We start from the raw sequence: 13,519 nt of genomic DNA on the forward strand, positions 1-13,519 counted from the left end.
CAATGTCTGTGTGCCGTTTGCTTCCAACGTGCTTCCGAATATCATCGCGACCTCCGTGCTCAACTGAAATATCAAAGCTGCATACTGTACAATACGCATGATGAATTCCTCTTTCAGACTTTCGAATACACGGGTATTGGAGACTGTATTCGGTCTTGTACTTCTGAGACCATTTCTTGGTCTTCGTAAGCTTCTTTTCTGCCATTTCGTAATCAACATCGAGGGCTTGAAGCATCGGTAACTTCGAAGTCGATGTTCCACAGCTGCAGCGCGACTCGTAGAACTCTAGCGGCTGTTAAACACCGCACGGTGGTCGCGACCGCCGGGCTGGTACGGGGCCCAGCTGCATGCAGTGAGCGTATCGCATGCATATACACTGTGCATACATACCGCATGCACTGTATTGCACACATACCGCATGCACTAAATCCCAGTGCATGATCGCATAAGCGAGATCCAGACCCAATGTTTCGCTGCTCCTCATTTGAATTTGCATTTTTTTACGTACAATTTGGTAGCAGCGAACGTTATGGAGTTACCACATGCTATACGTAGCAGACGATGCTTTTCATTCAATTCTCATACGAGTACATTCTGATTAGTGAACAGTGCAAAAATATCAAAATTTCGGGAGGATAAGGATAGTGATCGTAAGGGCGGGAGTTTGGGTGAATTTTCGGAAGCCTCCCGATGAAATCGGGAGGGTTGGCATTGCTGCGTATGGATAACATCATTGTCACGCTCAAACAATTGGGAGACCACACCTGTTCTGTGGATGGGGGAATTGTCATCTTGGAAGACACCCCTCCCCACAGGAAATAAATGCTGCAACATGGGTTGAAGTTGATCACTCAGTACCATTAAGTAAACAATTGGTACTGACCTTGCCTTCTGAAGGAATGTCTGCAGCCAAACTATGCCAGGAAAATGTGCCCCACAATATTACAGAACCACCAGAACCCTTCATTGTTGGAACCATGCACTCAGGGTTGTGGAGTTCTTTAGGTTGGCACCACACGTGCACTTGTCTGTTTATCGAGAACATGGCGAAGGACGATTCATCTGACCATATCACATTTCTCCACTGTTCGATAGTCCATGACTGCTCCTTGCATTACTGTACTCGCAAACGTGCATTGCCAGGTGTGATGAACGGTTTTGCACACTTCGACCCGACTATGTATTCCGTTCTGTGGAGTTGTCGGGCCATTTTGGATGAAACTTAGTCAATTGATCTGTAGTTGCTCAACTGCTTTGCCTTGCACTTCAAATTAATGCACAGATATCACAATCCTCGTGTATGCGCTTCAGCCCACTGTTGCCCTTTTGCTGATGATGTCTTTCCCTGAGAGTTCCATGTCGACTTCACCTCAGACACCGTTGCTCGTGAAACATCAGCCAGTAGAGCTGTCTGTCACTGGAGCTCCTGCCAAACACACCCCAACAATCAACCCATTTTCAAAGTCACTGAGGTCTCCTCCTGCAGCCATAATTATAGGAAACCAGGCCTGTGCAACATTTTTATACGTGACCCGAACCATGCTGGGATGTTCTTTGTTTTCAATATACTTTGTGTCCCTCATTTACGCAGGTGTTTCCATTTTTTTTTTGTCCACTACCTGTATTTATCTGTTATTCATTTCTTATTAGATCCTCATGGAGGATCTCTAAGTCTTACTCACGTTGTTGTTCTTGTGGACTTTTTTGTTTCACAGCCTACAGTTTTCATCGAAACTTCCTGAAAGTTGGCGTATATCTCTGCTGTTGTCATAATATCTCCGCTAATGGAAATCGCCTAAAAAATTATCTCAACCTAGGCTAGCTTTTTGAATTCTGTTTGCGGGAATCAAGCAGGGCATTAGCAGAGATGAATTACCGCACATATGATACATCACATCAATTTTTATGACGTTATTCCTATTTTTTGACATTTTTTGTTTCACAACCCAGAGGTTTCATCGGATCTTCGTGAAACTTGCCATGTATATGCAGAAAGCCCACGCGCAGGCAGTAACCATCTCAGATTTTGGGATTTCTTCCGAGAAAAAAAGTTGACGTCATAATATCGCCGCTAATGGAAATCGCCTATACCATTATCTCCGAAACTGGGCAAGCTGTTTGAATTTTGTTTGCGGGAATCAAGCCGGGCATTAGCACAGATAATTTATCGCAAACCTGATACATCACAATGACGTCATATTCGTTTTTATGACGTCATCATTAAGAGGACGAGGATCTTAGCTCATTCGAGCTTGTTTTGTTTACTTATCACTTTCCCTTTTCACTGCAAACTGATATTTCACCCTGATACCACAACAGGTCATTGACCTCTTGTACTCAATGATGTCATTCGTCCGTTCTAGCCCCACCTTCTGACCAAAGACATCTCACCCCTCCCCTCGACCTATGATGTTCAAATCATCTCTCCCTTTACAATCTTCTCTTTATCTGCACTTCACTCTGCTGCAACAAAGGGGTGCCCAAAAATGTCAACCTCACCTCAAATCATGTTTGGGGAAATCCAATGTTACCCTTTCCTTTGCTTAAACAGAACCAAGGATTGGCAGGATGGTCAAGGTGAGAGGTACCCACACTCACCTCAAAGCTGTCTAACCTGGGATCGAATCTCGACTCAGCTAAAACTCTCATGCAGCACACTGAATCTCTGCTGAACAACCATCTCAATTGATGTGCTCTACTGACCCCCCCCCCCAAACCCACATCCACAAGGTTCTTTGTTCAGACATGGAAGACATTGTGGGAGGACAGCAGAGAATCCCTCATTTTTATTTCACAGTCAAGGCGTTTCATCAATTTGTGTGCTTTCCCTCAGATGGACGTTAAACTGGCATTCCGTCTATAAGCATTAGTTAGTGGAACTCCCACTGTCATTCGTGAATTGTGGGTGAGCTATCGTCAGAACCATGAACAAATTCCAAATTCCTGCCCCAACCAGAAGGGGGAATTGCATCACTGGCACAGCCATGCCCTCAAGCAATGATGCTACCCAACAGCCCTGTGCTGCATACAAATGAAGAACAGAACCAAGTCACATCCTGGTAATAGCTGCAGTGTGTGTTCATAACTCCCCAAAGCCCTTGCAGTCTATTTCTGGTTTCACATCTTTGCTGAACAACCATCTCGATCTATGTGCTCTACTGACCCTTCCCCCCCCAAACCCACATCCACGAGATTCTTTGTTCAGACATGGAAGACAGTGTGGGAGGACAGCAGAGAATCCATCACTTTTATTTTGACCCCTCATTTCGAGTTTTGCTCCTCCCACCCACGCATTCCTCATCACCCTGCCCATTCTTGGTGATGCAAAATATTTGAGGCTGAACACACCCCCATTCCTCTTTTCTCTCATTTGTAGAATACAACAATTCCTGTCTGTTATCTCATGACCTTCCCTCAAATGTTTCAAGAATGCTGTCCATAGTCACCTCATGCTTTCTCCCACGTCCACCCTTTCCATTCTCATCAACCCCCTCATACACAATGCCTTTCCTCTTTGCCACTCATGTGACTTCCTCACATTCCCTTTTCATCCTCCATTTGTGAACCTACTGCCCTTTCATTTCACTCCTCCACAAACCTGGATTTTTGTACCTCTTCCTCCCCATCTCTCTTTTTTTTTAAACAGGGTATCAACAGTGGTCTAAAAGCCTGGTGTTGGCTTGGTGGTTAAGGTGGCTGGCTTGGGACCTTAGGGTCCTGAGTTCGAGCCTGCAACGGTTTAATTAACACCAGGTGGGGTTGACTCAGCCTTTCATCCTTCCGAGGTCGGCAAAATGAGTACCAGTGTACTGGGGAAATAACCATTCGGGGTAATCTGCGTCGGAGCGGCGACCCATCCAGGACTGCACTCCTTGCCAATGAAACTGCCAAAGCAGCCCTTTTATGGCAAAAAAGGAATGGTATTATTGACACAGTGGTCTAATCTTTACAAAATATTGTGATATATTTAATGTCGACAACATGAGTGCTGAGGGATAGCTAATTTTGTCCTGGACTCAATGTAGAGACCCACTCTTGTAATTGCTCCTAGTTATAGACAAGACATTAAAATAGATATAACCAGGTGAGTGAAGCTGAATTTTCTGTCATCTTTGCCAATTATCTAATGTCAATTCACCATATGCAGTCAACAATTTCAAAAAAAAGATGTGTTCAAAGTGTACCATGGGCTTGCTGTGCTATGTGATCTCCATGACAATGAGAACTGCACTCGGTAGTACTGGGTCCTGAGTTTGAGATAGAGCACATATCCCTCACCAGGCTGAACAGTTTGTTTTATATCCCACTGATGGGCTGGATCTGGATCCAGACCGTAACAAAAATCTCATGAGCTTGTTCTTTTCACCTACCAAACTCATCCACTAAGTTTTCTCATAATCTGTAAATAACTTTTTGAGATATCGTGCTATATATCGTTTTTGGCCCTCTCTCTCCCTCAATGGTGAAGAATCATTGAAAAAAATTACAGTAGTCGGATCCGGATCCTCACCAAAATCTAATCGGTTCGTACTTGTCACACGCCCAACCTGCCCACTAAATTTCATCTGGATCCATGGAACAAAGGTACATGATGAACACTTACCCTTATTGAACGGAGATCCAATTGCAAAAAGGTGAATTTGCATTCGACAATTATGCAAAAACAAACTGGTGTACAACTTCACTCTGCAGGATGTATGCACAAAATAAATCACTGCACAAAATTGTTTGTTCTCTGTGAAAGATGTTATCAGTAAAAGTAGATTCCCATTTTGATATTTGCCTTCTTTTGATCTCAGCTCATCATGAAATCATGCACGGGAATGGACTATCAAGATTTCTATCTGTTTCTACTGACAATTGCCAAAAACAGGATAGAGTTTTTGAAGCAGCTGTCAGGGACCAGTCTTGACGAGGCGACTCGGAACCAGGCCGACAGACATGGTATGCTCACAGAGCTGGGACCGTGGCATGCCATATTTGACCTGCACAAACTCTTGCCAGTCTTTCGTTCAGTCGCTGCAGATCCGCACATCAATCAACTGGAGAACGACTCACTTTTGGAAAAGTCATCGCATATTACAACGGCTGCAGAGACCGTGATGGCTGAAGCAGAGCGGAACCTATCATAGTTAATATTATGCTGACTTTAACTGATAGGCTCTCACATTTCACATGTCTTATAAAGCGTCCATGACCCGTGACATCATAAAAGGGTGGATTCAAAATTACCAATGTGGATAATATGGATCGTTACAAGCATTGCAGGATTGGTCAAAGATGGATATTTGGCAATCGGCCGAGACTGTGGACTTTGTGGCCAAGAAAAACCCCAAAGTCTGTGCTTTCTTCTCGCTCTGCCATTTCAGTTGCATGCACGGTTTCCCATGCTCTACGAAACAACCGTGCACAGTTCAAACATCTCAGGGTGAAAATGTGACACAAAAACACAATTACAATCTCCTTTTGTTTACATCGAAGTGGTTTCATTATTAGCAACACTTTCATCCTTACTCTGGAGCTTGCAGTGTGATCTTGTTGATGGAATGTGCAAAATAACATCCCCCCAACCCCCACCACCACCAATTTGAGGCTCATCAGGAACAGCATCAAATTAACAGTGCAGCAGTGAGGGGGGGGGGGGTAGATTTTTTTTTTTTTGAGATATCCTGTTCACAGAGAGACAGACAGACAGACACGGGTGAAAACATAACCTCTGTCCAACTTTGGTGGCGGAAGTAATGAGACTTCACGTAGCAATCGTGAATGCAGAAAACGTTTACGAAAAGCATTCTGTATTATGAAAAGCGATCATTTGCATAAATACATGATAGGAAGACTGATATTTTCTCTGCTTCTCATTAATGTCTGCTTTTCGAGATTTTGGGGATGGGAGGAGGGAAAGGGAGAGGTGAGGAAATGCACAATTGTGATGAAATCAAATGTCAATGTTCAGTTTCTCAAACATTCATTCACCAGCCAGCACTTCAAATGAATGTGGGCCACTTGAGTTTAGACATTTCACCCGTTTGCACTATGTCTTTGAAACATATAGTGTGGTGGTCAGATGAAGCATTAAACACAAGGAACAAAAACTGATCAATTAATGAACAGGGCAGAATAGAAACAAATTAGTATAATTTCGATGAAACTCATTTTGAGATCAGTCAATTTTTGTTGTCCATGGAACAATTTCTTCGCCGTTACCATCGAGCCAAAGCACCTCAAAACGGGAATCAAATTGATCATATCAATTTAAATGGAGGAACAATGATCATATATGTTCGCATGTATATGTCGATTACATTCAAGATTTAAAAGGACAACGTTAACTGAAAGGAAAATGCTTTGGAAGAAAAACAAAACGATTGATTAACAAAGCAGGCAAGAACACCAGGTATCATTGCAGAAATACCCGAAAAGGAAGAGAAATACTGAATCATCCACGAAGTACATGTAACTTTCAAAGCACGTACCTGACGATGACAAGTGACATGTACCAAAGTCCGACGCAGGGGCAATCGGCACACCAACCGGATTCAAAAATGTAAACGACATCATAAATAGGTGCAGCAACGATAAATTAACACAAATAGAATGTCACCAAGGAACAGGCTCGGGGTGGGGGGAAAAAAAATTTTTTACATTCGTATTTTAAATCCAAAGAATTTTCTAATATTAATTATAAAATCTGCTCATTACAAATTTTACAAACCAACGACCGTATAAAGCTGTTTTGATGTGTGGAAAATAGCAACGACCCCTCCTTTTTTAATCCAAAAAATGTTCACCTTGTTTTTGTGCAATATCAACCTGTAGCAGGTAGAACACAATCTGATCACAAAACACAGCAACTCAGAGGATTGGACGTGTCGGGGGAAAAAAGAGCAGAGGATTGGATGTGTAGGGGAAAAATGCCAGAGGATTGGACTAATTGGGGGGAAATGCCAGAGGATTGGAATAACGGGGAAAATGCCAGAGGATTGGATTAATTGGGGGGAAATGCCAGAGGATTGGACTAATTGGGGGGAAATGCCAGAGGATTGGAATAACTGGGGGAAAATGCCAGAGGATTGGATAAATTGGGGGGAAATGCCAGAGGCTTGGAATAACTGGGGGAAAATGCCAGAGGATTGGAATAACGGGAGAAATGCCAGAGGATTGGAATAACTGGGGGGGGGGGAATGCCAGAGGATTGGAATAACTGGGGGAAATGCCAGAGGATTGGAATAACTGGGGGGGGGGAAATGCCAGAGGATTGGAATAACTGGGGGGGGGAATGCCAGAGGATTGGAATAACTGGAGGGGGGGAATGCCAGAGGATTGGAATAACTGGAGGGGGGGAATGCCAGAGGATTGGACTTACTGGGGAAAATGCCAGAGGATTGGACTTACTGGGGAAAATGCCAGAGGATTGGACTTACTGGGGAAAATGCCAGAGGATTGGACTTACTGGGGAAAATGCCAGAGGATTGGACTTACTGGGGAAAATGCCAGAGGATTGGACTTACTGGGGAAAATGCCAGAGGATTGGACTTACTGGGGAAAATGCCAGAGGATTGGACTTACTGGGGAAAATGCCAGAGGATTGGACTTACTGGGGAAAATGCCAGAGGATTGGACTTACTGGGGAAAATGCCAGAGGATTGGACTTACTGGGGAAAATGCCAGAGGATTGGACTTACTGGGGGAAAATGCCAGAGGATTGGACTTACTGGGGAAAATGCCAGAGGATTGGACTTACTGGGGAAAATGCCAGAGGATTGGACTTACTGGGGAAAATGCCAGAGGATTGGACTTACTGGGGAAAATGCCAGAGGATTGGACTTACTGGGGAAAATGCCAGAGGATTGGACTTACTGGGGAAAATGCCAGAGGATTGGACTTACTGGGGAAAATGCCAGAGGATTGGACTTACTGGGGAAAATGCCAGAGGATTGGACTTACTGGGGAAAATGCCAGAGGATTGGACTTACTGGGGGAAATGCCAGAGGATTGGACTTACTGGGGGAAATGCCAGAGGATTGGGCTTACTGGGGGAAATGCCAGAGGATTGGGCTTACTGGGGGAAATGCCAGAGGATTGGGCTTACTGAGGGAAATGCCAGAGGATTGGGCTTACTGGGGGAAATGCCAGAGGATTGGGATAACTGGGGTGAAATGCCAGAGGATTGGACTAACTGGGGGAAATGCCAGAGGATTGGAATAACTGGGGGGGGGGAATGCCAGAGGATTGGAATAACTGGGGGGGAATGCCAGAGGATTGGAATAACTGGGGGGAATGCCAGAGGATTGGAATAACTGGGGGGAATGCCAGAGGATTGGAATAACTGGGGGGGGTGGGAAATGCCAGAGGATTGGACTTACTGGGGGAAAATGCCAGAGGATTGGACTTACTGGGGGAAAATGCCAGAGGATTGGACTTACTGGGGGAAAATGCCAGAGGATTGGAATAACTGGGGGGGATGCCAGAGGATTGGACTTACTGGGGGAAATGCCAGGGGATTGGACTTACTGGGGGAAAATGCCAGAGGATTGGAATAACTGGGGGGGGATGCCAGAGGATTGGACTTACTGGGGGAAATGCCAGGGGATTGGACTTACTGGGGGAAATGCCAGGGGATTGGACTTACTGGGGGAAATGCCAGAGGATTGGACTTACTGGGGGAAATGCCAGAGGATTGGACTTACTGGGGGAAATGCCAGAGGATTGGGCTTACTGGGGGAAATGCCAGTGGATTGGGCTTACTGGGGGAAATGCCAGTGGATTGGGCTTACTGGGGGAAATGCCAGAGGATTGGAATAACTGGGGGAAATGCCAGAGGATTGGAATAACTGGGGTGAAATGCCAGAGGATTGGACAAACTGGGGGAAAATGCCAGAGGATTGGAATAACTGGGGTGAAATACCAGAGGATTGCACTAACTGGGGAAATGCCAGAGGATTGCACTAACTGGGGAAATGCCAGAGGATTGCACTAACTGGGGAAATGCCAGAGGATTGGAATAACTGGGGAAATGCCAGAGGATTGGAATAACTGGGGTGAAATGCCAGAGGATTGGAATAACTGGGGGAAAATGTCAGAGGATTGGACTTACTGGGGGAAATGCCAGAGGATTGGACTTACTGGGGGAAATGCCAGAGGATTGGACTTACTGGGGGAAATGCCAGAGGATTGGACTTACTGGGGGAAATGCCAGAGGATTGGACTTACTGGGGGAAATGCCAGAGGATTAGACTTACTGGGGGAAATGCCAGAGGATTGGACTTACTGGGGGAAATGCCAGAGGATTGGACTTACTGGGGGAAATGCCAGAGGATTGGACTTACTGGGGGAAATGCCAGAGGATTGGACTTACTGGGGGAAATGCCAGAGGATTGGGCTTACTGGGGGAAATGCCAGAGGATTGGGCTTACTGGGAGAAATGCCAGAGGATTGGGCTTACTGGGGGAAATGCCAGAGGATTAGACTTACTGGGGGAAATGCCAGAAGATTGGACTTGCTGGGGGAAAATGCCAGAGGATTGGACTTACTGGGGGAAAATGCCAGAGGATTGGACTTACTGGGGGAAAATGCCAGAGGATTGGACTTACTGGGGGAAAATGCCAGAGGATTGGACTTACTGGGGGAAAATGCCAGAGGATTGGACTTACTGGGGGAAAATGCCAGAGGATTAGACTTACTGGGGGAAAATGCCAGAGGATTAGACTTACTGGGGGAAAATGCCAGAGGATTGGACTTACTGGGGGAAAATGCCAGAGGATTGGACTTACTGGGGGAAAATGCCAGAGGATTGGACTTACTGGGGGAAAATGCCAGAGGATTGGACTTACTGGGGGAAAATGCCAGAGGATTGGACTTACTGGGGGAAAATGCCAGAGGATTGGACTTACTGGGGGAAAATGCCAGAGGATTGGACTTACTGGGGGAAAATGCCAGAGGATTGGACTTACTGGGGGAAAATGCCAGAGGATTGGACTTACTGGGGGAAAATGCCAGAGGATTGGACTTACTGGGGGAAAATGCCAGAGGATTGGACTTACTGGGGGAAAATGCCAGAGGATTGGACTTACTGGGGGAAAATGCCAGAGGATTGGACTTACTGGGGGAAAATGCCAGAGGATTGGACTTACTGGGGGAAAATGCCAGAGGATTGGACTTACTGGGGGAAAATGCCAGAGGATTGGACTTACTGGGGGAAAATGCCAGAGGATTGGACTTACTGGGGGAAAATGCCAGAGGATTGGACTTACTGGGGGAAAATGCCAGAGGATTGGACTTACTGGGGGAAAATGCCAGAGGATTGGACTTACTGGGGGAAAATGCCAGAGGATTGGACTTACTGGGGGAAAATGCCAGAGGATTGGACTTACTGGGGGAAAATGCCAGAGGATTGGACTTACTGGGGGAAAAATGCCAGAGGATTGGACTTACTGGGGGAAAAATGCCAGAGGATTGGACTTACTGGGGGAAAAATGCCACATGATTGGAATAACTGGGGTGAAATGCCAGAGGATTGGAATAACTGGGGAAATGTCAGAGGATTGGAATAACTGGGGTGAAATGCCAGAGGATTGGAATAACTGGGGGAAAATGCCAGAGGATTGGACAAACTGGGGGAAAATGCCAGAGGATTGGACTTACTGGGGGAAATGCCAGAGGATTGGACTAACTGGGGGAAAATGTAAGAGGATTGGACTTACTGGGGGAAATGCCAGAGGATTGCACTTACTGGGGGAAATGCCAGAGGATTGGACTTACTGGGGGAAATGCCAGAGGATTGGACTTACTGGGTGAAATGCCAGAGGATTGGACTTATGGGGGAAATGCCAGAGAATTGGACTTACTGGGGGAAATGCCAGAGGATTGGAATAATTGGGGTGAAATGCCAGAGGGTTGGAATAACTGGGGGAAAATGCCAGACGGTTGGACGAACTGAGGGAAAATGCCAGAGGATTGGACGAACTGGGGGAAAATGCCATAGGATTGGACTAACTTGGGGAAAATGCCAGAGGATTGGACTTACTGGGGGAAAATGCCAGAGGATTAGACGAAATGAGGGAAAATGCCAGAGGATTGCACTAACCAGGGGAAAATGCCAGAGGATTGCACTAACCAGGGGAAAATGCCAGAGGATTGCACTAACCAGGGGAAAATGCCAGAGGATTGGACTAACCGGGGGAAAAATGCCAGAGGATTGGACTAACCGGGGGAAAAATGCCAGAGGATTTGACTCATTGGGGGAAAAAATGCCAGAGGATTTGACTCATTGGGGGAAAAAATGCCAGAGGATTTGACTCATTGGGGGAAATGCCAGAGGATTTGACTCATTGGAGGAAATGCCAGAGGATTTGACTCATTGGAGGAAATGCCAGAGGATTTGACTCATTGGAGGAAATGCCAGAGGATTTGACTCATTGGAGGAAATGCCAGAGGATTTGACTCGTTGGAGGAAATGCCAGAGGATTTGACTCATTGGAGGAAATGCCAAAGTCGTGGAATATTTTGGGAAAACGTCAGAGGATTTGACGTGTCGGGGAAATGTCAGGAACTAGGACCGAATGGGGTAAATGCCTGAGGATTGGGCATGTAGGGGAAAATTCAATCGGATAGCATACGTCGGGAAAACTCTCAATCCTGCCTTTTGGATAGCCTGAAAACTTGCAGAGAAGAAAGACTTGCCCAGAACAACGAGTTCTCCAAACATTGCCACAAAGCCTACATCTCGTATTTTCTTGGGTGATTTAATCCAACTGGTCATGTCAATTGCTCCTTGTGGATCTGGAAGTAACATGCCTGGACACACAAATAAACAAAACAAAATTGCAATCCAGATCAAAAGCTGTCGACGTGTGTGGATGGTAAAGTCGTAAAGCTATGCAATATTGTTGCTTACCTTAAGGGTTGTGAACATGATGCCTTGCTCACCATGTTGCACATAAGGATCCATGAGATCCTCGATCAGATGTATCTCAGAACCTAAGTTTCGAATTCTGCAGGGAAATGTAAAGCACGAACATGGCGATTCGTTTTAAAATGGATTTGGCTGCAAGAAGTAATTTTCACAATGGGAATGCCCTTCCAATTTTTACTTGAGACAATTGTGCTTGATATTATGATTCGCGACATGACAAAGAAACCTTTCACTTTCTCAGTAAATATTTAAAGCCGTCAGACTTTTCAGGCAATTATCATGGTCATATAGACCCGATGCAATGGCTGCATTGAATTAAATGAGATGTGCGTGTGGATACTAAGATTGAAATGAACAGTATACAGGACAGAAATACAACACGGGCAAACCAAAAGGTTTTCTTCTTCTTCTTCTACCATTTAAGCTTCCTAATGACCAAAGTCGATGTCATGGTTGGAGCATCCAATCAGTCTGGGAGGTTGGCGGTTCAAACCCCGGCCGAGTCATACTAAAGACTTTAAAAACGGTATGTGCTGCTTCCTTGCTTGACAGTCAGCATTTAAAAGGTTAAGAGCATGAACAATCCCATAATTTGGCATTCATGGAAGGAGGAAATCCCTCCTCAAGAAATGCCTCACAAATCCCCCAAAAACCCAGCACCATTGTTTCACTGGTACCCACAATGCCCAAGGAAATTATGGCGCTTCCCCCAAGTTCAGTGGCTGTGTTTGTCTCATCTAACAGTCCTGTGTTGTGCATCATGTATTCGCCTATGTCCACGTGTGTGTGGCAGCTCTACTACGAGCCTTAGATACTGGAAAAAAAAAACCATTGTAGAAAAGCATGAGGTCCTCACTAATCCAAATATAGGACTGAGCAATCATAGATTGCCCTATTTGTTTTTTTCCCCATCTGAACACAAATTGTGGTGTGAGGTCCCAATTTCAAATAGCATAAACCACATTCATTTTCCCTTGCTCTACTGAAGTCTTCAGTTTCACACAAAGGTAGGTCCCCCAAAGCCCCCATTCACGCCTGAAGTCCTTTCTGTTTTAAATAGTCTTTGAAGAGTATGATATGAACTGCAGAAAAAACTGGAAGGCCACTCGGTAGAGCACATACCTCCGCCAGGCTGATTCGTTTATGTTTTGTATCCCACTGAAAGGCCGGATCTGGATTCGGACCCGACCTAAAATTTAATGAGCTTGTTCTTGTCACTTAACCAACTCATCCACCAAGTTTCATCCAAATCCGTCTCTAACTTTTTGAAATATCATGCCATATCTCATTTCAGCCCAATCAATCAATGATGAAGAATCACTGAAAAAATTCCAAGGATCCACATTCAGATCTTCATCAAAATCGAATCAACTCTTCCTTGTTACATACTCAATCTGCCCACCAAGTGTCGTCCGAATCCGCCCACAACTTTTTGAGATATTGTGCTATATGTAGTTTTTGGTCCCATCTCCCAATAAGTTCTCAGACCCAGATGCAGACTTGGATCTTCACCAAAATCTAATCAATTCATCCTTGCCACATACCTAAGCTGTCCACAAAATTGTCCAAATCCGGCCACAACATTTTGTTCAAAAACAGACAGAC

General features: G+C 45.2%; 2 protein-coding genes across 11 annotated transcripts in view; one reads left to right on the forward strand and one right to left on the reverse strand.

Moving 5' to 3' along the window:
- Window positions 1-13,519, reverse strand: part of ALS2 (alsin Rho guanine nucleotide exchange factor ALS2) — a 276,431-nt gene that overhangs the window by 137,858 nt on the left and 125,054 nt on the right. For 8 of the 9 annotated variants that reach the window (XM_085869620.1, XM_085869622.1, XM_085869617.1 and 5 more), the window contains one exon: window positions 11,897-11,993. In XM_085869620.1, coding sequence (XP_085725746.1) covers window positions 11,897-11,993 — 97 coding nt within the window. Of the gene's footprint in view, window positions 1-10,703; window positions 11,797-11,896; window positions 11,994-13,519 lie in introns of those variants that run through there. The other variant, XM_085869625.1, reaches the window with a different exon arrangement.
- Window positions 1-13,519, forward strand: part of JMJD4 (jumonji domain containing 4) — an 84,076-nt gene that overhangs the window by 11,308 nt on the left and 59,249 nt on the right. The window contains exon 6 of one of the 2 annotated variants that reach the window (XM_085869630.1): window positions 4,800-6,622. The exons of the other annotated variant lie outside the window; for it this stretch is intronic. Within the exon in view, the coding sequence (XP_085725756.1) occupies window positions 4,800-5,132 (333 nt within the window). The 3' untranslated portion in view covers window positions 5,133-6,622. Of the gene's footprint in view, window positions 1-4,799; window positions 6,623-13,519 lie in introns of those variants that run through there. 2 annotated transcript variants of the gene reach the window in all.

This window comes from Eptatretus burgeri, chromosome 2, assembly GCF_056783735.1.
Source record: "Eptatretus burgeri isolate ZD-2024b chromosome 2, Ebu_testis_v1, whole genome shotgun sequence".
Classification (NCBI taxonomy): Eukaryota; Metazoa; Chordata; class Myxini; order Myxiniformes; family Myxinidae; genus Eptatretus; species Eptatretus burgeri.